This window comes from Onychostoma macrolepis, chromosome 13, assembly GCF_012432095.1.
Source record: "Onychostoma macrolepis isolate SWU-2019 chromosome 13, ASM1243209v1, whole genome shotgun sequence".
NCBI lineage: Eukaryota > Metazoa > Chordata > Actinopteri > Cypriniformes > Cyprinidae > Onychostoma > Onychostoma macrolepis.
Window position 1 is genome coordinate 16,202,755 of NC_081167.1, and position 26,588 is coordinate 16,229,342.

At 37.7% G+C, this 26,588-nt stretch overlaps 1 protein-coding gene across 1 annotated transcript in view; it reads right to left on the reverse strand.

Annotated features, from left to right (window-relative positions):
* Window positions 1-27: 27 nt before the first annotated feature.
* Window positions 28-26,588, reverse strand: part of slka (STE20-like kinase a) — a 29,550-nt gene continuing 2,989 nt past the window's right edge. The window contains exons 2-18 of the mRNA XM_058794891.1: window positions 23,873-24,037; window positions 21,985-22,033; window positions 20,911-21,060; window positions 20,414-20,486; window positions 20,076-20,270; window positions 19,624-19,705; window positions 19,401-19,532; window positions 18,096-19,238; window positions 17,883-18,013; window positions 17,635-17,758; window positions 15,649-15,828; window positions 9,827-9,956; window positions 9,112-9,236; window positions 8,834-9,022; window positions 8,624-8,749; window positions 5,902-6,015; window positions 28-1,685 (exon numbers count right to left, since the gene is read on the reverse strand). Coding sequence (XP_058650874.1) covers window positions 1,539-1,685; window positions 5,902-6,015; window positions 8,624-8,749; window positions 8,834-9,022; window positions 9,112-9,236; window positions 9,827-9,956; window positions 15,649-15,828; window positions 17,635-17,758; window positions 17,883-18,013; window positions 18,096-19,238; window positions 19,401-19,532; window positions 19,624-19,705; window positions 20,076-20,270; window positions 20,414-20,486; window positions 20,911-21,060; window positions 21,985-22,033; window positions 23,873-24,037 — 3,255 coding nt within the window. The 3' untranslated portion in view covers window positions 28-1,538. The remainder of the gene's footprint in view (window positions 1,686-5,901; window positions 6,016-8,623; window positions 8,750-8,833; window positions 9,023-9,111; window positions 9,237-9,826; window positions 9,957-15,648; window positions 15,829-17,634; window positions 17,759-17,882; window positions 18,014-18,095; window positions 19,239-19,400; window positions 19,533-19,623; window positions 19,706-20,075; window positions 20,271-20,413; window positions 20,487-20,910; window positions 21,061-21,984; window positions 22,034-23,872; window positions 24,038-26,588) is intronic.

A 26,588-nucleotide genomic window follows, 5' to 3' on the forward strand; every position in this document is an offset into this window, starting at 1 on the left:
TACAAAAAAAACACCAAACAAATCAAAGAAAATACAATGAGTTTTATTTACAGCATTATTACAGTATACCTATGGACACAAGCGATTAGATACATAAATTGACCTCAAAAAAATGCATCAGATATTCCATCAAAGTGCTGCAGGAGGTTAAGGTCACTGTTCAGCAGTATGACACTGGGATATCGACCCTTTCTTTCTGTCTCTGAACAAGTATCCTGATGTGTAATGCACTGTTTGTGCAAATACTAACTTTTAGAACCAGCCTTTGTAAAATGCATCGTCTATTCAAAAAGTTCATGTCTCTGGTAAATTACAGCATTTGGGATTTCTTTCAGCATGCAAAAAGTATAGGAGCACAGCATGTCATATTATGGATAAGATACAGGTGTGTAATTTCTTGCACAAAACGTGTTATCAAAAATAGAGCTTGAATCAGATGAAAAGTCCTCAGCAACAGCGAGAAACGTTCACGTCTTCCCACTGAAACACTTTTGCAGACTGCAATGGCCTAAACTGCTCTACATCTATCAAAGTGTGTGTCCTTTAATAAAAAGAAAACCTAAACTTCAAATAAACCACCTAGCATGTGCAAATTCATATTGCCCTTATATATTGATGAAACAGGAAATAAACGAACAATAAAAACGTTCAACTTCAGTTAAATCCATAAATTACTTTTTAACACCATATATGAAACATTCAAGGCGGCAAAGACTGCCCTATTCTTCTTCAAATATGTGAAATTAATTTGCTCATAAAAAAATAAACTCGGGTACTCTTGACCACAAAGTGACTTGCCAAATGAGAAATGACATCATTGTATACAAATATTTGGGCACCGTTTCCTTCATAATGCACTAAAGAGATCACTACTGCATATGTTTTTTTTTAAAGTGTGCAATGTCATCTTACAGGTTACATTCCTTGACTGCAAATAACTTTAACCATAAGACAAATAGTAAAAGAAAAAGTTAAAATGAGTAGTTTGTTTTAAAAGTATCTTTACGTGGACATTAAAAACAGAATAGGCCAGATTCACAGGAGTATTCAAAAAATACAACATATAACAGCTGCTACAAGACCAAACAGCACTGAAGCTTCATTTACTAGCTGTGCAACTTGAACATTTAGAGAATTGAGTGTAACAGTGACTAGTGTGTCCACGTGTTCTTTTTAAATGTGACTTCTCACCATTTTAGTGGTATTTTCTGAGTGACGTTTGGTTTGTTATGGGCATCATGTGACCCTCATTAAGGCTGTGTCATGCATGTATTCCACAAAGACAAGATGATATTGCCTGAGTGTATTCATTGCTAATTTGTGCTAACGTCTCAAGCACAAATGAACAAACAGAAAACTAAAGTGTTAATCCATTGGTTTCATGAGGTTTGTCCTTCATCGCTGTTAGATTCCAACTTTCAGGTATTTTGGAATTTCATTTCAACCCCATGCATCTATTCTGATATCATACCTTTAAAAGGCTAATGGGCTCTTGACTGGAACAGCTCTTCCTCACTTTAGATAAAGCTCAGTGAAGATTAAGAGCCAGAGGAGTGCACACTGGGAATGGGGTAGAATTTGGAGACTCTGCTCTGGGTGGTGGGATTGAGGCATTCGGACTCTCCGCTCATCTTAAAGAAGACTTCCTGTTCCTGCAGTTTACGTGTGAACTCTTCCTCCAGAGCCTAAGAGAGAGCAGGAGAGAATTATACAGTATGTGTACTTACAAAGAATAGTCCTACACAAAATATAAGATGGCACATTATTCATTCCAGAGTACTGTGATCTAATTCTAATATTTTCTTAAAATCTTTAATGATATTTTAATGTTGTTAATGCTGTTCTTTTATAATTCACTCAAAAATGAAAATTCTGTCATTAATTATTCACCCTCTTGTCGTTCCAAACCCATAAGACCTTCATTCATCTATGGAACACAAATGAAGATATTTTTGAGAAAATCTGAGAGCTTTCTGACTCTGCATAGACAGCAACGCAACTATCACCTTCAAAGCCCAGAAAGGTAGTACTAAGAACATAGTTAAAATAGTCCATGTGACACCATCGTGGTACTCTCATGAAGACTGACGCAGAAGAGAAGAAATTGTTTAATAAAGTCAACATTTTGTTTGTCTTTTTTCACAAAGAAAATAATGCTCAGTGTCATAAAATTAAGATTGAGCTACTGATGTCACATGGACGATTTTTAAAAGATATCCTTACTACCTATCTGGGCCTTGAAGGTGGTAGTTGTGTTGCTGTCTATGCAGGGACAGACAGTGCTCGGATTTCATCAAAAATATTTTAATTTGTCTTCTGACGATGAAAGAAAGGTCTTACAAGTAGGCCTGTTGCAATAATCAATATATCAACTTATTGCACAATATATGTACATGACCTCAATCGTTTTTTGTGACGCAATATATTGCCCCATTATATTTACATAAAAAATTGTCACCGTGTTTTTTGCATTCCACTTGCGCCTGTGTCTTTTGCAGCTTCTCGTACATAACATGGTGTAGTCATGAGGTGCTAGTTCAAATTTAAAAAAATGCTTCTACAAAAAAAAAAAAAAAAAAAAGATATGGCCTTGTTTAGGGATCTGTGCCTTTGTGCATATGGACATCTGACTGCTAAGTAGTGGCTGTGTTTTTCAGCAATAGTGTGCACCCTTAATTTACAGAGAAAAGAAGGTCAGGGAAAAAAAAAAATCTGTAGATGGAAAAAAAAATCTCCCTACAAGTTCTTTGTGTATTTTTCTTTTTTCTACTTGTTACTTTGCACTTTTTGTTAGAAAATGTTTATTTACTACTTATTCAAGTTTTTTAAGGTATCTAATATTTGGATACTTAATTTCCATGATCTAAATATTTTTAAGAATTAAAAGTTTGTCATTTGAAAGTGTGAAAGCCTTCTTGCATTATTATGCTTGGTAACTTTTATGGCAGTCACTATGTGACCACAAAAAAAAAGAAAAGAAAAGTGAACTTGATTCAAAAAAGCTAAATGGAAAAAAAAAAAAAAAAAAAAAAAAGTGTCACGCGTGTTGTTTGCAGTCAAAAATGTCCGCCATTGGAAATGAATGGGAAATATGCAAAAATACAGAAAATTACAATCTACAAATCATTCACAATGCAGGAAAAGAGTGCACAGCAATAAAGGGGTGACACTCTAAAACAGAGGTCCCCAACCACGGGGTCGCGACCCACTACCGGGCCGTGGAAAAAATCCTACCGGGTCGCGAGAAAGTTCTGTGGAAAATGTGTATAGATATGATGCTCTGTTATTTATTGTGCGTAACTGATTGTTCTAATTATTCTGTGTTTGCGTTGTATGCGATTGATATGGAGTAGCAATTTGACGATTTCATGTTAAATTAGTAAATAAAAGATTACCCTGATCTGTCATAGGCTGTTAGGGCTTAAAAGGATCGCAGTTGATCCGTGATATACGGAACAGGTCCAGACCCCACCGTTTGGCATGTGATTCGCAAATTATTTTGCCAATTTACACGATCAAGCTATTTAAAACCACTAGAAGAAATGAAACAGAACTCAATTCGTTACTTGCGCGCTGTACTCGCACACACCCGAAGCGCGCACAAGCATAGAGACGTGTTTCAGAAAGCGCGGCATACTGATTTGATTCCTCTTTCATGTATCCCTGCTTTAAGATACATATGCATGGGGGTTTGCGGTTACATCTCAATACTGGAAATATTTCTGTTTTAAACCATGAAGGTGAGCCAATAGATATCACAAGCAACGTGCAAACTTTGCGCAATAGTTATGTCGGTGAATGTCTTAAATTCAGTCATACAGAAAGTGAAAGTAAAAAAACTGACAGTTTTCTAACGCTGCATTAATAGCCCACTTCAACGTGCTGATAACAGTATAAATGAATAGACCTGTTTTAAAGACCCCATCCACAACACCCGAATCAATAATTCGGCCAAAAATGCACTCAAAACACAGACAGCAAGGAAGGGGTTACACACTAAAACATCAAGAGTACAAAACAGACACACGCACATACACTCAAATACACACTCACAGACGCACACACACAACACACTAACACACAAATGAACTGGTGTGGCTGTAACAATATCGCAAAATTGAGCCAGAAGACTCAAATAAAAGGTCAGATTGATTAATCTCTGATAAAGCATTCCTGTTCATTTTTGTTGAATTTTGATGTTATGTGTAACAAAATGCCTTTCTGTGTTCAGGTTTGACTGTAGTAATTAATTGTAATTAATAGTAATTAATGCAAAAACTAACATTTCAAACCAAAATTTTCAACAAAAAGAATCTAAACCTTAACAAAAAGTTGTCTTTGAGAATGTCTAAATATACAGTATATCCAGATCCACAACTTAATAAAAATAAGTCTTTATGCCTAAAAACCACTAGAGAGCTTATAAGCCTTTTATATAGAGCTATATAGGAATCTAGTGGCTAAACCATGGAATTGCAGAGGTTTTTCTTTTTTTACTCCGACCAGATGGCACTAATCTGACTTAAAAAATTGGATTTTAAAGGCACTGTCTCTATTTTAACATGAAATACTGGCATAATTGAAAAATAATTTTAAAATCTAAAACAAAATAAAAATCAAATTTGTATTTTCAATGGGAAAATATTGATCATAATTATTGCATAAATATTAATTAGTACCATGAAATTCTCTCAAAATACAAAATAAAAATATTATGGAACAAAAATATATTACATTGATTTTACTGAAAAAAAAAAGTACCACCATTTCGGGTGTTCGGTCAGTCTTGACCGCAAAGAGTGTGACCCCCAAATGAACAATACCGGAGGGTTAAGCATTAGTCGAATAATCGCACGTTTATTAATAAACCATTTAAATCATTATAATGAGCCTTTAATTGCCTACATAGCCTAATAAGCGCTCAAGCACGCATAAAGCGCAGAAGTAATGATTATGAATGTGTCAGGGAAAAACAGTAACAGGCTGCATTAACATTTTAATAATTTCATAAACTAGTGCTTTCTTTGTTCTCAGTTTAAGTTTTTTTTTGTTTTTCCATTTGAAAGTAGACATTTCGCTATCTATCTATACATGTTTTCATATCTGTAAGGCAAGCATACACAGAGTTTTGCGCTTAAGTTCACAGAGGCCGAGACGGCAAAGAGCATATCCTATTTACTTTATTTCATTATTCTACAAAAACGCAATGTTTTGTTGTTATTGTGAGTGCACACAAATAAACAGAGCCTTTACAGATTTGAAAGATGTATTACTCTTATTCGTATGACCAAAAATTACGGAGTATTTTAATAGCAGGTGAGCGCACCGGCGCCTCCATCTGTCATGTACGGAGCGTGCTGCTGTTCAGTTTCCACACTCTGCAGACACTATAGTGCACATTTAGATTGAGAGGCCATGTAAAGTTCCTAATACTTACATATTTCAGATGATAAGCCATATTTGAGGTCGATAAATTATAGGCGAGCATTTAGTTGTCCTGCCCGATGTAGTGTATTACCATAGACTAGCCGTTAACGATCGGTCCATCACGAACTGCATGACTTTCGCCTGTGGAAATATATATATTTTTTTCTGCGACTAATAAAATTTTGGTTGACCAAGCCTCTTCTGGTCGACTAACGATAAGTCGACTATTAGGGGGAAGCCCTAGTAATTAATGACAGAATTTTCATTTTTGGGTGAACTATCACTTTAAGTAGCACAACTGAGAACTCGAGTAACAAATGTTAAAATTCAGCTTTGCCATGACAGGAATAAACTACATTTTAAAATATACTAAAATGGAATATTTATATGTTAGGGTTATTTTTATATTTTATATGTACTTGAGGTGCGTACTTGAAGTGATGAATGAAATGAAATGAAATGAAAACCGAATACCTTCTTCCTGGGCCGAAGCTTCTCCCTCCAGTCCTTCAGCTCCTGACTGTGCTCCTCATCCAGCTCCTTCAGCTTCTGAGTCTCATGCTCAATCAGGAGGTGGCATTTCTCATTCTGATGGCAAAAAGACAACAAATCAGATCAGGGTTCCCACACCTTGGTTAACTTCAAATTCAAGGACCTTTCAAGGACTTTCCAGGTCCAATACCCTCAAATTCAAGGACTTAATGTGGGGACACATTTCAAGTGAGAGCAAAGGTTCCATCGCGTCACCTTGCAAGATACATTGTTACAGTTTTCATGTGTCAAACACAACTATGCAAAAAAAATGTTTTGTTTTTTTGCATTTATTTTTGGCCATATGACAGAAATCTGATATTTGTCGTATTTCTGTTTTGCATAAAATTGAATAATATTTGGTACATACTATACTGTATTCTAAAATGATCTGATATTAACTTTTGCATGGATTTTATTGAAAAGAGCTTAGGCTCATGTAACCAGAAGTTTTAAGATATATGAATATGCTTTTAAGTTTTTCTTGCCTCATGGCTTTACATTATCTTAACAAGCAAAGCAATTCAACATTACATCCTTTGGATCTCTGGCAAGCCATTCTTTGTAATCTTCTTTGGTGAGCCAAATATCTTGAAAGTTGCATTTTCCAGTCATCACGTTTCAGCGGTTTCAGCCTATTTTTGCAATGTTTCACGGTGTGTTTGTGAAACGCTGAGGTACCATCTTAGTAGTTTCGTGTGCGTGTGAACGTCATGACAACGAACACCACAAAGTACCTCACGTGGGAAACACTTGACGTAATGCATAAATGTGCAACGTAAATCAAGCAAGATAGTATGCCCAAAGTGTTGGCGAAATAATACATTAGCGGACCGGAGGGAATAATATGGAATTTTCAAGGACCTGTATCCATGTTTGTTTATTTTCAAAAACTTTCCAGGGCCTTGAAAATTTTTTATCAGATTCACAAACTTTCAAGGATTTCAAGGACCCGTGGGAACCCTGTCAGATGTTACAACCAAAGATAGAGGGCAGCATAATTTCATTTAAAAGTAAATGTAATCGAAAATGCAGGCACCAAGGAAAGAGGTCGACAGTAAGATTGTATATACAGTCATGACCAAAAATATTGGCACCCTTGGTAAATATGATCAAAGAAGGCTGTGACAATTAATCTGCATTGTTAATCCTTTTGATCTTTTATTAAAAAAAATTCACAAAAATCTAACCTTTCATTGGATAATTAGAATTTAAAATGGGGGGAAATATTATGAAATAAATGTTTTTCTCAAATACATGTTGGCCACAATTATTGGCACCCCTAGAAATTCTTGAGTAAAATATCTCTGAAGTATATTCACAATTTTGAGCACTCCAGGGTGATGAACATGAAATTATCCAGCTTCACAGAAATATAAATAGGAGGGAAAACAAAGCCCAAATTCCCTTAATCATCCATCACAATGAAAAAAACCAAAGAATATATTTCTGATGTGCAGCAAAAGATAATTGAGCTTCACAAATTAGTGAAGTGGCTTTAAGAAAAGAGCTTAGAGCAGTAAAAATTGCCATTTCCACCATCAGGGCAATAATTAAGAATTTCCAATCAACAAAATGTTACGAAACTGCCTGGAAGAGGACGTGTGTCTATATCGTCCTAATGCACGGTGAGAAGGAGAGTTTGAGTGGCTAAAGACTCTCCAAGGACCACAGCTGGAGAATTGCAGAAAATAGTTGAGTCTCGGGGTGAGAAAACCTAAAAAAAATTTTTTTTAAATTGTCAAACAGCACCTACATCACATGTTATTTGGGAGGGTTTCAAGAAAAACTCTCCTAGCTCCTCATAAAACAAACTTCAGCATATTCAGTTATCAGACACGACTGGAACTTCAAATGGGACTGGCTTCTGTGGTCAGATGAAACTAAAAAAAAAAAGAGCTTTTTAGCAGCAAACACTCAAGATGGGTTTGGTGAACACAGGGATAAAAAGTACCCCAATGTGTACAATGAAATATACTGCTGTATTTTTTATGTTGTAGGCCTATATTTCTGCTGGAGGTCCTGGACATCTTGTTTAGACACATGGCATCATGGATTCTATCAAATACCAACAGATAAAAAATCAATAAGTGAGTGACTCTGTTAGAAATCTTAGAATGGGCCATGTTTGGATCTTCCATCCGTACAATAATCCAAACACAAACCTCAAAAACAACACAAAAATGGGTCATTGAGCACAAAACCAAGCTTCTGCTATGGCCATTCCAGTCCTCTGACCTGAACCCTATAGAAAATGAGTGGGGTGAACTGAAGAGAAGCAGCACCAACATGGAGCTGGGAATCTAAAGGGTCTGGAGTGATTCTGGATGAAGGAATGATCTCTGATCTCTTGTCAGGTGTTCTCTAACCTCATCAGGTATTATGGGAGAAAATTTAGAGCTGTTAAACTGGCAAATAGAAGGTTTCAAGAAGTATTGAATAAAAGGGTGCCGTTAATTGTGGCCAATGTGTATTAAGAGAAAAACATTTATTTCATAATGATATTTCCCCCATTTTAAATACTTATCCAATGAAAGGTTAGATTTTGTGAATTTATAAAATAAAAGATCAAAATGATTAATGCAGATTAATTTTCACAGCCGCCTTTGATCATATTTACCAAGGGTGCCAATATTTTTGGCCATGACTGTAAGGTGTTACAGACCTGCATCTGTTGAAGTTCTCTGATGTTGGAGTCGCACTGCAGCTGCAGGTCTCTCATCTGATTCTCATGTTTCTGATGCTGATGGAGTCTCTCATTCTTCTGTCTCTTGTCCTCCTGAGTGGCAAACTGCTCGAAATAAAACAGAAAACATCCTCAGGTTTGAGCTTGATTCCTCTGATCTTTACAAAGCTTCCTGACAGAGGGTCTGACCTGTTTGATCTTCTCTCTGTCCTGCTCTGGTGTTCCTGTGCCAGTGATCCGCAGGCTCTTTTTAAACATCGCCATACGTGTCTTGGCTTCACTGCGCTGGATCTTGGGCAGCCGAGCTCTTTCCTGTGCCTGCCTGTTCTTCATCTCCTCTATCAGCCGCTGGTTATAACCCTGCATCTGCTCCATCTCCTGATGACCCGTCGTGTGGGAATAAACATGAGTGGCTACAAAACATATCAGTCTTTGATTCACGGAATAGACTGACAGTCAGGTCTCACCTTGTCATGCCTTTTGAGGAGCTGATGTCTCTGCATGAAGTATTGATCCTTCAGTTGCTGCTTCAGCAACTGGTGTTTCTCCTGCAGGTGGCGCTCCTCCAGCTCCCACATGGCTGCCTCCCGAGCTGTGGGTTTGTGAGCCAAAGAAAAAAGGAAATAGAATGATTCTCAGCCATTAGAACCAGACCGTTCAACTTCATGCAGGTTTAGACATGTTTTGCAGACATGAAGTCATACAGTTCATTACACATCATAGACGGCAAATCTCAGCATGACATATCTGGAATCATTTTCACACACACACATCTCATCAAATGAGATCTGGGCCACACCTCAAGAGACATACGGCTGGCCTTTATAAGAACTTGAGAACTTTATAATTGGACCCCTGTCTGAAAATAACACACAGTTTAGCTCTATTCCAGGTAGAGAGAGCTTTACTGTCTGTAGAAGCAGGTAACATGTTTGGCTTGTTTCCTTTGTGGCTGGAGTTGAAAGTGTGACTACATATGCTCAGCTAATTTATTTATAATGAACATAACCACAATTTAACACAAAAGGTCTACAGCACTTCCTCATAGCATCAAACAGTGAAGTTTGAAGCGCAACTATTTGAGGACTTACTGCAGGCAAACAAAATGTGTCAACACAAATGCTTTCCATTATTATTAAGGTAAGAATATTTACAGTGGCCACCGTTTATATAGTGCCTGACCTCTCATGAGCTGCTGCTTGTGGTTGAGACAGTCTCTCTCTATAGTGGCGATCTCTAGTTTGTGCTGCTGGATGATCTTCTTCAGAGCTCCATCCAGCTCCTGCTGCTGTCTCTGGAGAAACTCTTGCTCCTAAGATAAACGGAGATGGAGAAAAAAACAAGAGAGAGGAAGAAGAGGAGGAGGAGGAATCGGGTACAGAAACAACAGGGGTTATAAATTAGTAACTGTACATTATCATGCTCCAAAGGAAACAGTCAAAGATCACATGAGCACTACCACAGCACTGATAACACTGCATTAAGAGGAAAGTCACACACTTAAACCATTTAACAAAGATAAAACATTTATAATTCATGATAAATGGATAAAGATTTGTGAAAGGAAGGAACTAGAGAATAGATTAACAATACATATAGTCACAGTACAGCGTAACAACCTAAAGGTAGGCCTAGACAGAAGTTTTATATTTTCTGTGCTGATTTGGGAGGGGGAATCATCAGGATGGATTAAAACATGGTCAAATGTGTATTATAACTTTACTAGTTGCTGAAAGCTTAATGAAATGAACAAACAATTTAATGAACGCAAAACGTTTGTACACTACCTTTGAAAAGTTTTGGGTTGGTAAGATCAAATATTACAATTGAAAATAACTTTTCCATTTTAATATCTTTTAAAATGTAACTTATTCCTGTAATAACAAAGCTAAATTTTCAGCATCATTACTTCACATGATCCATCAGAAATTATTCTAATATGCTAATTTGTTGCTCATGAAACATTTCTTATTATCAATGTTGAATACAGTTGTGTTGATTATTTTTTGTGGAATTAAATTCTTTGATTAATAGAAAGTAATAAAAAAAAAAAAAACAGCATTTACCTGTATTTGAAATGTATTCACTTTCACTTGATCAATTTAATGCATTCTTGAAAAAGTATTAATTTCTTCAAAAAAAATTTTTTACTGACCGCAAACTTTTGAATGGTAGTGAATGAATTTGTATAATTTTATAAATTACATTCATTTCAATCCTGTCAAACCTGAGCAGATTTCAGATCCATGCGGGCCTGCCTAAAGGCCATGTATAACAACATTGAAATATGACTCAACCAGAGCAATACTGTTAATATATACATAATGTATAAACTGACAATAATATTAAATAATAATAATAATAATAATCAGAATCATAATGCCTTTCAAGTCACCCTGATCTTCGACTCCTGCTTTGAACTTGGCCTTCAGTGGCACATAGAAATAAAAGCAGCACAGGTGACGCACAGAAACTTGACTAGTGTTTCAGTAACAGTATGAGAGAGTGAGCGGACAGAAGAGATACTGAGACACTCCAGCAACACAGGCGACAGCACTCCAAAACAACAGAGCACCTTCCTGCCCGCATGTGCCGTCCACATCACATTCAAACGCTACTGTGCTGTTACAAAGGGACGTGCTTCAGTGGAATCGTGTTGAACATAATCAAATCAGTTCTGCTAGTGTCACTCAGCAAATATACACTGTAATTCAGGTGTGACAAAGTGTACTGATTCCAGGGAGGCTCACATCAACTTCTCTGTTCTGAGAGAGATCAGCTGACAACTCGTACTGGATTGTATATCATTTTATGGCCTATTTTCTTCTATTTTAAAGTTTGTAAGCTAATAATATTTTAATTACTAAACTAGAAGTTAGCTAAACTATTAGTCGTTACACTGTGAATGTGCATTTGTGTGTGCATCTGCTCTCTATCTTGTGTGACGGACGGGCACATGTGAGAGGGTTGAGTCACGAGGAGAGTGGAGACTTACATCCTGCATCTGAGCGTTGAACAGAGCACATGAAGACAACTGAAAAGACTGTATCATAACCTGGGCCACACCCTGTGGAGCAAAACACAGCCAACTCCACCATGTCAGGAACAGGGGACACACACCAGCACTCAAGCGTATCGCACGCAAACCAGACACACATCTCACAGTATCATCTAATCTTCTCATTGCATTGCAGTAATCTGTTAGTTTCCTGGGTCACGTGCAGTGAAATGAGTTCTTCCAGACGATGGACAGAGAGCGGGTTTAACAGCTGTTGAGTCTGAAGGACCACAATCAGTTAGTGCAGCTGTCGTCCTTGACATGCGTGATGAGATGCAGCAGTCATTGTTAGTTTGTTTTACTCCTCGAGATTGATGCAACATCCTATGTGGCCAAAGTATGTGGATCCCCCCCTTTTAAACCAGTTTGTCTACTTTAGCTACAGACATTTTCAACAGGTGCATAAAAATCAAGCTGCAAGTTTCAGAGAAAAGCACAGCACACCAGTGTTCTGTTACACACCAGAAACTCATGATCTGATGTTTTCAGTTTCACCATTTGCAGAAGATGCTGCATAATATAAACTCATCTCTGCATTTGCTCTGAGATTGGGCCTCTTATAACATAGATGGGAAGTCAATGATAAGCCAATAGAACAGCCATCAGAAAGTACAGGACAAAGTCTCCATTAATGCCCATAACAGTTTATTTTTAAATAGGAAATATATAGAATAACCTTGATTTTAGTCAGTCTCACAATTTAAGACTAGAGGGGCAGAATACAGAAGTGAAAGTGTGTAAGTAGTAGCTGGAAACTAAATTACCTCTTCATGTTGAATGACTGCTAGGTCTTCCTTTAAGCGTTTCATGAGCTCTTTTCTTATGTGTTTAGGGGACAATCCGACCTCTTGTTTGACCTACAGTGTGAGCATGCAGACTGTTGGGAATGAAAGCTTTCTTTGCATAGGGACTGATTACGTAAATCATTAGTCGAAGACTGTCATGCAAAATGTGCCAGGAAGGGTTAATTTACTACCATGATGAACGGTTTAGTATTTGAGAGATAATCATCCCCAAACTATTGATGATTTCTGACTGGGTTAGCAGTTAATATAAAGATGATTCCAATAGCCCATGATCAGCTACTACCGGTAAGAGTTGTTCAGAAGCCGAAGAACAGTGAAAGCCCACTAACAGCTGCTAATATAGATCCCTCTTTTACCTCCACAACCATTACAGCCATCAGAATATAGATCCCTTCAAAGTAATGTCTAAAAGATGCACACTTCAATATTGCTGACATTTATTCTTTGGAATATTTATTCTTTTCTAAAGGAAGCTGGACTGTTTTGTCAGCAGGTCATTGTTTTTAGTAGATCAGCATGAGAATTCAAGTGTCAAAATGTCAAATTGTTAGGAAACAGACAAAACTGTTGAACTGACCCTAGATTGCCTTCGTTCTCAAAAATGCCAATCATTGTTCAACTGAAAATATTAACACTTACTTTTAGTGACAAACCAACACAGTATGTAGACTAACCCAGCATGATTAATCAGCTAAAATGATTTGCATTGGCTAACTGCCATGTCTAAAAGGCAGATTAATAAAAGCGATCTTTCCATCCAATGACGTTTTATTTTTTATTTTTTTTTAATAAATACATTTGAATAAATACATTTGAATAAATATTACATAACTTGCGCAATTTTTTCCATTCTAAAAGTAAATATATAATAATTTCATATACACTAACATTAAATTGTTTGGGGTCAGTAAGATTTTTTAATGTTTTAGAAAGAAGTCTCTTATGCTCACCAAGGTTGCATTTATTTGATCAAAAATATTTATTTTTTAAAAATACGAATACAGTTTTAAATAACTATTTTCTATTTTAATATATTTTATATGGGATTCCTGTGATGGGAAAATGGAATTTTCAGCAGTCATTACTCCGGCCTTTAGTGTCACATGGTCCTTCAGAAATCATTCTAATATCCTGATTTGTTGCTCAAGAAACATTTAATATTATCAATGTTAAAAACAGCTGCGCTGCTAAAAGTTTTGTGAAAATAATGATACATTTCAGAATTCTTTGATGAGCAAAGTTCAAAAGCAGCATTTATTTGAAATAACAAATGTCTTCACTGTCACTTTTGATCAATTTAATGCATCCTTGCTTAAGCATAATTTTAATCATACTAACACCCAAACTTTTAAATGGTACTGCATATATATTACTTTATCCGTTGCTCAGCAATTGAGGTGTGCATCTTGAAATGAAGGTCAAATTAAACAGAATTTCTCAAATGAAAGGAAACTTAAATCTCTAGTACTTAAGAGTCTATAAATACAGTGTGTTCCTATCAGAAGAGGCCCTTCACCACAGCACTGATCTCCACTCATTACATCACACTCACACAGGCAACATAATTAGTGACATTTACAAAAGCATAATATCAAAAACATTACATTTTACATGCATTTGCTCTCAATAAAAAATTATGTTTACACTTGATAGGTAGAAATAATAAATATCAAGAAATATTTGAACAGTGTCATGAAAGGGAGAAAGAGAGGGAGAGAAAACGAGACACTGCCTTATCTAAATCCGTTAAGGCACTCTGTTCATGCATATGACAGCATTAGAGAGGAGCAAGCTGTCTACTACAAGTGCCAAAGAAAAACCAAAACCAAAATGAGAGAAAATAAGAGACACACTAATAGTGATCATTTAAAGTTTGCCAAACGCTCTGAGCATGTATCATGCTGGCTGATGATGCAACGAGAGACAGCTAAAATGTGCTTTTATTATAATAATGTTAATGTTAATGACTATGACGGCAAATGCACCACGCACCACCACCTAAAAGCAAACAAGACCAGTCATATATCCACACTTCACTCCCCATTACCATGAAGCCATGCATGCACTGAAATCCCTCCATTTGAACACACCAGCAGGAGGAAGATGAGATGAAATGAAAAGAGCCTTTATTTCGCTCCCAAGCCATTGCTTAGCACCCAGTTAACCTTTAAAGCTGTCCCTGCAGCCTCTATGAGGATGGAGGTAATTGAATGTGAGAGCCAGAGTTTCGTTAAGCAACCATAACATAAGAAAAGAACTGCTTTGCATTTACAAGTCTGAATAGAAAGCAGGAGACACAGCTGAGATGTGTCTAAGAGGACAGATGAGGAAATCAATTCCATTTGCAGCTGCATTGTGATTCAGAAGAAAAGCTGCCAATGTACATTAGCGAAATGACAGTGGCTTGGCTTTTGCATCCCCAGAAAACAAGAATGAAAAAAAGCTGCTAAAAGCATACTAATTAGGAATGAGAATGAGTAATCCAACAGTCAAGTACTCATTCTCCAAACTAGTTGACTAGCAAATGCAACTCACAAATAGATTGTCACCTTTGCCTGCTATAGACTAACGAAATGTAAAAAATAAATAAATGTATGAAGAGTTCAGATGCAAAAGCCTCTAAGTGCCGTTTGAAATTTTCTTCTAAAATGAGCATTTTTATCAGGCTCCATATGTTTATGTTGTTATTTCACTTAAATAGCAATGAAAAGAACCTGTTCATTGCCATTAAAGTGAAATTACTGAACCTACACATTGTGTCCTGATAAAAAAACGCTCTTTTTAGAAGAAAATTTCAAACGGCACTTAGAGGCTTTTGCATCTGAACTCTTCATATATACACACACACACTAATTGTGGCACCTTAACAATTAAATTTGTTTTTTTCCCAAAAGAAAAGCATAGGTTGCATTGACATTTTTTCAACATCAATTTGTGAAATAGCTTAGCATTAGTGAATATTGTATTTTTAACTTAAAAATACATTTGTGTCAACTAATTTTTTAAAGTGTCAGTGTACCTGGCTATTAAATTACCCTAAATGCTCATCCTCAGTACCAACAATTAACAGGTCATGGCCTGATGAACAAATACATGCAAAGCAAATACAGTGCATCTCTACATCTCTCTTTCTCAGTTACCTCTTTTTTGCGGTTCTTCAGCATGTTCTGGAACTTGGAGAGCTCCTTATCCTGCTCTGCTTTGATCCTCTTGGCCTCATCTCTTAGCCGGTTGGTGTGGTCCTGCTCTAGACGCTCTATGGTTTGTTTCTGCTGTTTCTCAAGGTTCTCCACCTCTTGGTCATACTGACGTTTCTTCCCCTGGAGAGAGAGTGAGAAAGAGGAATACTGAATTACTGTTACTGACCACAAATGTGTGTCAATCAACTTGAGCTTTCTGCTTGTGTCCCAAAATCACAAACATGACGCTTGTAAATTAAATAATTTAATATATACAGATTTATTCAGTAATATGTAATATATTTTTCAAACGGATTACGAAAACTTAAATATGAGGAGCTCTAAAAGATTTTTAGAGTTTTTACAGACGTAAAAACAAAATAAATAAATTTTAAAAAATCGATTAATGTTAAATCCACAAATAAAATGTTAAGGTTTCAACTGCATCTGTTAGAAAGAAAAGAAAACACAGGAGAGATTGATTTTATTACAGTTACTTTCAAGGCTTTCGATGTACTCTCAATAAAAAAAAAAAGAACTTTAACAAAGTTTATTACTCAAAACTAACCAAAATTAAAAATAATTTGTTTATAATTTCTGCACAGGAGAGACTTGGTGTAGTTTCAAAACAAAGGAAAATATATCGGTATCGGCTATCAGCCAAAATGATTTTAAAAATATCGGCATATCAGATACCGGCAAAAATCTAATATAGTGCTTTCCTAAAGTTAACAGTAAGTAGCCCAACCAAAATACTAAACAAAGGCTACAATTAAAGGGATACTCCACCCCAAAATGAACATTTTGTCATTAATCACTTACCCCTATGTCCCATAAAAGCTTCTTTTGTCTTCGGAACACAAATTAAGATATTTTAGATCGGGAGGCTTGTGACTGTCCCATTGACTGCCAAGTAAATTACACTGTCAAGGTCCAGAAAAGAATGAAAAACATCGTCAGAATACTCTGTCTGCCATCAGTGGTTCAACCGTAACGTAAGTAAAGTGACGAGAATACTTTTTGTACGGAAATTAAAATAACGACTTTATTTAACAATTTGGCACTGTAACGTCACCGTAGCGCCATTTTGGAGATTATCGCTGCACGCAAAATGCGTACGCTCTACTGTGTCAGCCGCGACATAGGGATGCGGTGTTTGCGTTCAAATCAAAGCGTAAATCCATGTAGAAACCGTATCCTTGTGTCGCGGCTAACACAGAAGAGCATGCAGCAAAAATGCGCTAAATCCAAAATGGCACTACGGTGACGAATTGTTGAATAAAGTCGTTATTTTAGTTTTATTTCTGTACAAAAAGTACTCTCTTCGCTTCATAACATTACGGTTGAACCACTGATGGTAGATGGAGTATTCTGACGATGTTTTTCATACTTTTCTGGACCTTAACAGTGTAATTTACTTGGCAGTCAATGGGACAGTCACCATCCTCCCGGTTTTCATCTAAAATATCTTAATTTGTGTTCTGAAGACGAACGAAGGTTTTACGGGTTTAGAACGACATGGGGGTAAGTGATTAATGACAAAATTTTGGAGTATCCCTTTAAGTCATGATGTTTAATCAAAAGCAATTTGAAGACAGATTTTGGACCAAATTTTACTTTGAGTGGAGCGATAGATCACAACATTACAAAACATGATCGAAGCACTGCTTGCTACAGTGGTGGCTGAACAGGACAAAATTTCAGATTAACATGAGAGAGATGGTTAGAATATGGTGTAATACACTGCCTTTCATATAAATCAATCTTGATGCATTCAGATACTTGTAACTTATTCATAGTGCTGCATTTGAGTGCAGTGAATAAAACTTAAACAGTTCTTTCAGTGTTTATGTATATATAAAAAAAAGAGTGTACAATAAACAGTGGATGACAATGGACTACAATGTTGAATGTAAGCAAAACTAATGAGGCAATGAGGGTGCTGACCGTCATTTCTTGCTCGAAGCGCCTGAAGAGCTGCTCTTTCTGCTGCTGCAGTTTATTGCTGAGCTGCTGTTGAGCTCTTTGCTCCTCTTTTTGCAGAAGCCTCAGTTCTCGTAGCTCCTGACGCCTACAGAACAACAAACGTCATACTTTTTCTGACAATCTAAAATGTGATTTATGCATTAACAGATACATTATATTTTGCCTACTGCAAAATAACAAGAAATAGTGACTGATGTCAGCTTATATACCTCAAAAATCTCAGTTCCTCACTCTTGGTGTCATTGTCGGTGACAATCTTGGATGTGGTGACACTGACTTCCACTCCGTCGACCATAAACTTGCGGGTCTTTTTCAGTGTTTTCTTTTGGCGCTTGGTATCCTGTGGGATTGAATAATGTTTAATGAAGATATTTTCTTCCAGGACCTTGATTTCAAGCACATCTGGGCAGAGTTATATGTACCTGTATTGAAATAGATCCTTCTTTGCTTTTGGAGAGGAAGCTGGAGATTGACAGATTAATGTCAATGCTGTTAGTATCTGCAGCAGAACTGCTGCCTGAGTCAGAGTCTTTCTCCTTTTCAACATCAGGTTTCGCTACCTCTGCATTCTGGTCACTCTCAGGCACGGTTGGTGCTTCCTGGATCTCTGGTCTGTCTTCATGGGCTTCTTTAGGTTCCTCTGTTGCACTGACCTCCTCTTCTTTTACACCATTGATGACAACAACAGGGAATTCATTCATGGAGTTGTCCTCTACTACATCTACCCCCTTGGTTGCAAGATCGTCTTTGGGTTCTGAACTCTCACCCTTATCTCCAGCTTTTTCTTGGTCCTCTGTTGCCACTGGAGGAAGATCCTCCTTTACCTCTTCTGTAGAAACATCTGGTGAAATTTCAGTTTGCTCCTCCTTTAACTCTTCTGTTGGAACATGTGGTGAGGGTACTGTTCTCTCATCTTCTGCTAGTTCATTTTTATTCATTTCTTCCTCTGTCTCAATTTTGTCTTCAGTTTTTTCTGTAACCTCAATTGGTTCAGTGATGGCTTCTTCAGTAACACCATCAGATTTGTTCTCTGGTTCGGCTATATCTGAAGGCAGAGTAGGTTCCTCTTCATCTGTGGTGGTTTGTGTTTTGGCTTCTTGCTGTGTTTCTTTACACTCTTCTTTTTTCTTCTCTGGCGGCTCTTCCACCTTCAATTCCTTCTTTTCTTCCTCCCCAGTTTCCTCACTGACGGTTACAATCTCTTGGAGGACAGTGTCATTTGACACTGGAGGATTTGGCTGACCAGAAATCTCTTTTTCTGTGGTCACGGGTGTGTGAGATTCTTCATGTTTTGGAATAGCCTGCTCACCAGAACGTAATTCCTCAGTACTGGTGTCTGATGGACTGGCCTCATTCATCTTCTCATCCTTAGCATGGTTGGGTTCGCTGATGTCCACCACCATGTCAGAGGTCTTATCTCTAGCTTGATCCTCTGAACTACGTTTTCTTTCAGGTTCAGCCTTCTCCGTGACCGACTCAAGAGTTGGCGTGTTCTGATACTGCCTCTCATCCTCCGAGCTGCCAACGCTGGTGTCCGATAATGCACGTTTGTGTCCAGGCACCACCTACATATACAAAAAAGACAAAGGGACTGCAGCAAAAAATACTGTGTGCTGTGCATGCAGATAATCAAAGAATTCTGCATGGAAACAACGGCACCATATTATCATGACAATATCAGATTCTCTGAATGGGTTTCTGCATTCTTAAAGTGGTGGTTTTCATACCGGCTGGGACTCTGGCTCTTCTTCCTCCTCTTCCTCTTTGCCCTCTTCAAACTCCTCAAACACTTCGGCTTTAGCCTCAGCAACCAGCTCTTGCAGTGGTTTGTTATTCACCACATTTGAAACAAATGGATGCTGAAAGCAGACCATGGCTGATCACGATCTTGTGCATTTTAATTTTTAACCTTTAAATTGAACTGCATCAAGAAATACAAGATGGCCCAACCTGTAAGAGCTGCAATGCACTCCACCTATTGTCTACATTTTTATCCAGTGCTTTCCGCAGGAAATCACTGAACTCAGGAGACCTGTTTAACACAGCGGAGGAACAAATATGAGCTCTGTGCTACATGTGAAGGGGCTCTTCATTTGGGGTTTTACAGTCAAAACTATTAAGCAACAGGCTATACAGTTCCAGGCTGACCATGTGTTGGGACTCTGGGTGGGCGACTGCTTATATGACTCATCAGCTCAATAGCCTCCAGCCTGGATTTTTCATTTTTCAGTAGGGAGGTGATTTATCATATCAGTCAAAATTTGTAAAAAAATAACCCTTTAACTGAACTCACGAAAAATTCTGTCCTCAGAAACAATCAATATTGTTTATATTGTTAATCACATTTTGCTTTATTATTGACACAAGTGGAAGATCATGGCGCTGCGAGTCATAACTCTCACCATCGTGATGGAGCTGCGAGTGTGGGGGGCTCAGACTTTGCTATTTTTAGCAGGACTCTCATTGGGTTCATCTCGTGGTTGGGCGGCTCGATCTGTGCCAGCTCGATCAGAGTCACCCCCAGGGACCAGATGTCCGCTTTGTAGTCGTACGGTCTGTCCTTCGAAGTCTCACACATCACCACCTCGGGTGCCATCCTTACATTTAAGAGAGAGGGAGGGAGGGGATTTTGAAAAATTGAGAATAAAGAAACTTATTATGTGCCATATTCACAGCTCTGTTCTAACATAGTGACGAATCTCATGATTCAATGCAAGACTTGATAAATTGAGTGACTAACCAGTACGGTGTTCCAATGAAAGAGTCTCTTCTCTGAAGGGTCTTTGTATTCTTTGCAGACACTCCAAAGTCAGCTGAGAAGAAACATTGATCAAAATTAGAGACACACAGTATGGCTGACAACAATATGCAAAAAAAGAGACATGATTTTAATCAATAAGCAAACTTAAAAGCAAAAATAAACACATTTCAGTTTTCTTCTATACGTACATATTAACTGCTAAAGACACATTTCTGATACTTTTTACCAAAGGAATTTTCCATGACCTTCCAGATTTTTAAGGTTACTGGATAAGATTTAAATAAAAAAATAAAATAAAAAAAATTAGAGAATATTTGAAAAAGAAAGTGAAAAAATAAATAAACTAAATAAATTGAAATGATGAACATATATACACATGAATATCTTGAAAATATATATACAAATTACATTATTAAATAAATAGTAAATTAAATTAAAAATAAACACTTTTTAGGTAAACTTTATGAGGCTATTACCCAATTTGACATCTCCATCTGAGTTAAAGAGAATATTTCCAGCTTTCAGGTCCCGATGTATAATCTTACTCTCATGGAGGTAAGCCAGCGCCTCCAGCGACTGTTTACACACAACCCGGATCTGAGGCTCTGTCAATGGCCGCTCCAGCTCTACAGACACACACGCAAAATAGCTGTAAACAGAGTCACCGCTAAGCAAGCGCACTTTATTAGCTCTTTTTATTTGCAGTGATGTGTATTTAAGTTAAACCAGACAAATAAACTACAATGTAACAGTGACAAAGGGCTATGGCTCATATTAATAAACATATTCTCTGTTGTTGTTTTTGGCTAGGTAGAGCACACTGCTCCCTTGTGACTGAAGCAATGTGAACAGGTCTTTATTACAGCAGCGCTGCTAGGATAGGCCCTCACAGAACAGACAGAAGGCAACAGAGGGAGTCATAACAGCACAAACAATGAGTCAACAAAAGCATTTCCATCATAAGAACACCTCACCCCAACACCTCCCACAGCAACACCTATCTTATAGGCTAAATGTAGAAGAGGCCAGATTTTCATCAAAGCAGACTAAACAGTCATAAGAAAGAGAGGTTTTATTCTTACAGGACATTGTTTACAATTGTGAAATGTTTTTTCCCTCAACTACAGTGATGAGATTTGTGATTGGAAACAGTTTCTGTAAATAGTACAGACGACAATGTAGAAAAAGAGGGCAAATGGGACTATTTGTTAGGCGCTTATGCATTGTTTTTGGCTGAATTAATACCACTGAGAGCCATGAAAAATTTGCTGATATGGCATGTCACTGAAAAGATCTGATGCGTGTGGGGACATTTCAACAACGCTTCCAACCAACACAGAAAAAGGCTGAGTAGCTTTAAAAAGAGCCTAACCACTCCTTGAAATCTGACTTTGATAATTATATGGTCCAGTCCAGTGGCAAAAATGAGCACATCATGCTGGTGTGCCAGTGAGGTCTGGAGGAATGGAACATCATCGCACAGTAGAACAGACTCAGACGACCACAGTGCCTTCTATTTCCTTCAATTAAACAAAGACCATTAAACTTACCCAACATCACAGCGTCCACTGCTCCTCCAGCACAAAACTCAATGAGAATCTAAAGAAGGGGGTGAAAGAAAGATCCAGAAGATGAATGAACTAGGATTGACACCGATGGCACAGTGTGCAATGTAGAGTTTACTTTAATTACAAGCATATGATTGGTTTGGTTGGGTGGGTGTTTATCCCTCTTGGTAGAAATCACGTTCTGGGGGCACAAAGAGCGGACCGAAAGGGCACTTTAGCGTCGTCAATTAAAGGGGCAGGGACATGAGCCCCTGGCACTCCCTGTGCACACCACTGTTTTTGGGTGGATATACCGCTGTATATTTTTTAATTCCTCCTTGTTTTGTTGTCGCTCCCACATGTACATAACTTTAGACGTCCTATACATTAATAGGTGCACAAATATATCTACCACAATGTAAATGGTATCGCACAATATTTGGGTACATTATGGGAATATTATGCGTTTCTTCTGGCTTCCATTCAAAGCACTAATGACTTCCCTTACAAACCTGTTCAGAGGTCTTTGTTAATGCCCCTCTCAGGTGTCATTAGAACAACCCATAATGAGATGAGAGCATTTTGTGAAATTGCTAACCCAATTACTAGTTTTATTAGATTACCCAAGCATTCACTTATATTTTAGTATATTAGATAATGGTATTGAAACTTAAAACTCTGAGTGAAATGATAAAAGCATTATGTAAGTGAACACCATCATATTACGCTGACCACAGCAGCTGGTCATTAATACATCACCTAAGATAACAGGTGCTGCAGGAAAATCAATACAAACCTTATACTATGCGATCACCCATGAGAGAAGAGTAGACATAGATAACGGAGAATTACACAGTCAGTCACATTCACAATCTCATCACAAACCCAGGGAACTTACAGTTTATTAGACACACCTCTTCACTATGCTGGAGAGCTTCAGCTCTTCCATATAATGTTAACTCATACCGTGTCTGAATTAACTATGAACACTGACAGGAGGCTGGAGAGCTATGACAAACAACTGACTGCTGTGCAGATTTTAGGCTGCTTTCTATGAATATTTTACACAGCTGACACTGAGTGTAGGAACGATCTCTCTACGCATTAAGAAGCATGCTTGTGCTGCTATGAGCTATGCATTCATATCTCTTGATTAGCAGCCAGGCTAAGCAGACTGGACTTGCATCTAATTAATTCATGAGCACTTTCTCTGGTCATTTGAAATAGGCCATTATCCTTCTATACATGCCAACCGCAGAGGGGAGGATCATATGAAACCATTCTGCCATAATTATCCTGGGAGCTCTATGGAAGAAAAATAGGATCCACTGACACTCTTTAGACAGGGATGAATAGAGAGGTATTACTGTAGACTACTATGGAGCTGTTAAGGCTTGCCATTGTCATTATTCAGTATTAAATTATGAAACATGAAATCAGCAGGTTTATGAATTGTTAAAGAAATCCTGTGATGTGTTTTTGAACTTTACTGAGAAAAAAATAATATGGGGATGGACTTGGGACCATAACACACAAGATTTCATTGAGAAAAATTGTTAGCTTGATTTAAGAAAATAATAATAAAATTAAACTAAAAATATAAGTAAAAAAACAACATTCAAAACTTACATGGAGTTTCAAACTTGTTGCAAAGCCCAGAATGAATATTATGCTTCTTTAATAGGCTGTAAGTGCGTGAGACATGATTTGTGTACAAACACTTTTAACCAACAGCATAGTGCTACTCTTTGATGAGTAAGGCGAGAGTGAAGTGTGCTCTCACTCCTACTCCTCCTACAGAGGTCAGTGTGTGTGTGTGTGTGTGTGTGTGTGTGTGTCTGGCTGCAGTGCAGCTGAAGTAACCAAACCCCTCCTGAGAAAAGTCACTCACCCATAGTTTGCCATCATAATAGAAAGCATCCAGCAGTTTGACTATGTACTGATGGTCACAGGAGGCGAGGATGTCGATCTCCACCATGTAGTCCTCCAGCTCCTCTTCTGTTTTGGTATCAATCACTTTAGCTGCAGCCAGGATCCCGGTCTGTTTGTTCTGAGCCTGTGATAAATGCAACCAGTGGGAAACATTCAACAGGTAGCAAAGGCATACAATGTGTTCTATGATGCTGTACAGGCCTGGTATTCAAACAGCAGCTCTTTAATGAAAGTGACAGGGGCTTTTTCTTCATTCTTTAACAAATTTTCATCTGAGCTGTAATAACGGTTAGTGTCATTGCAAGTCACATAACTATGATGCAGTGGCGATGCTGCATTAGCGCCAGGGTGGCACAGGCCCACTCAGATTGACTGCCAGTCCACCACCCAATGTATTTATGCAAAGTATAAATAATCATTACACCCACCCACAACACCCAAGATCCAGTTTCTATTGGTTGAATTTCCCAACGTTTTCAAATGACATCGGAAAACACAGCATTATCATCATCACAATCCAAATGAATTCAATGCAACTTTATACGGATTACCTCAACATTGTGTTATGGTGTTTGGCCTTATTTGAATCTAGAACTGCTCTAAATTTGTTTTTGTTTTTGTTTTTACATGAGAGAAATCTGCATCCCTATTTTTCTCTCATGTACTTCAAAATGATGTACTTTAGTTTGAGAAGGCTATGAGGTCGTTCCTATTTCACCAAGGTCCACTCTAAAATTTCTGGCCTCGCCACTGCTATAATGTGCCTCTGCAGATTAGCAACCAATCGGGCACAATCAATTATTTGAAGCTCAATTTCTCTGGTCTCAGCCTCAGACTACCCACATAGCATTTGCTAAACATTTGATGCATATGGCACACTAAACTGGAGACACTCCTGCAAAGTCTAAATCTGACTGGCTGACGTCTACCAGGTTTCTGGGATCCTAGTGTGGGGCAGTCTTTATTGGTCTGCCAGGAAACAAAGCCATATCCTTGAAGACAACAAGTACCTCACATGAGATAGATACCAAACTCTAGATTTCAAAAAGTTTGTGAAGGTGAACGCCAGTCTATTATTGTAGCAGCATGTACCTGCCTCTAATCATGAGATTGAACAAAACAACCTGTTATTAGACTTTTTACATGCAAGTCAGATGGCCTCTTCCGTCCCATCATCTGATATGAAGTGCAGATTCAGAGATTGTATTTTTACAAATAAAATACACTGTTGACTTGACCTCTGAACTGTCTGATATATGTTGCTTCGTACTAATGGCATGATAGGACATCTCAGTATCACTTTGTGGTAAAAGGAATATCAAATAAAACTATCAATAAAAAGAAGGAACCTGTAATTTAGAGCTAAAATGACTGAGAGAGAAAAAAATTCCTGAATGTACCCTGAGATTAGTCTATTGCCTTTGACCTACTTCATTACAAAAGCACTTATTCACAGCTTTGCTCTAACAGGAGAGACATTCAGAATGAAACCTATAACCATCAAAGCACACTGGCCTTTCTAACAAATTCAGTTGTTACATACTCTGTTTGAACAACAAGCCAACAGACACCATATTTGTAACCATGTTATGAAATTCATGGAATAAAGAACATGAGATATGTATATCTATGATAACAAAAAAACGGAAACGTCTTGTAAAAGATTAGCCCTTCCCTGTAACCTGCAACTGACACATCAGCAACAACATCTATTCTTCAAAAAAGCAGAAGAAAAAAAAGGAAACAAGACAGGGTTACCTCATCTAGAGGCGTGCCAGAGGCTGTTTGAGGAAATACATATCTCCACGAAGCTTTGAGGTCATCCCTATGAGCTACAATACAAAACCAATTAAACTCCTCCAGTTGTGTTAAGTGTTTGCATTAACTAACCGTTTCAGAATATTCTATTCAAAGAGGAAGTGACTAATGGCGGGTGTAACGTGTTATTCCATTCAAACTCTTTCCATCTATGCCAAGAAACACTGTTTCTATTCTGGGATCAAGCTCTTAGTGTTTACAGCTACCCGAAAACACAGAGGAGCAGACAGAGAAAGGAAAGGGTCAAGTGCACAGTGAAGTGTGCGAGTGGGTCAGAGTGTATTGTAACAAAGTCTTCTCTCTATATATTTCACTTTGCACTGCTTCACACCTGTTTCTACCCTAAGACCAACAGGAAATTAACACAGCATCTGCACATTTGAAACAACCACAAAGAAGGGTTAATTTTGGTTTCCATTATTGTTCCACAGAACCAGTGAGTCTGGGTGGGTCACACTTGCCACACTTCATCAGAAGAGTAAATAACTATCGTAACTGTATTGTAACAGTAGAGATACGAATACACACTGACAATTCAATGGCAAACCTATCTCATTGTTTTAAGAAAGATAAAAGACTGGTCAATAAAACCAAAAAACAAATACCAAACATATACCAGTCAAGCAAAGCTTATATTATATTCACAATATAACGAAGTAGCTAGCAACACATCTTAAATTACATACTGTGATGTGCGCAACTGTAAGAGATTATCCAAAAAGAAAGTTCCGTCCATCGGTTATTGATTAGATTTTGAGATTGCAGCTCACAGTGGACTGTGGAGGGGCAGGCTTTAGGTCGACTAAATGAGTGGAGAATTCCCGCCTACGTCAGCAGAGAGAAGTCTGTTGTTCTCA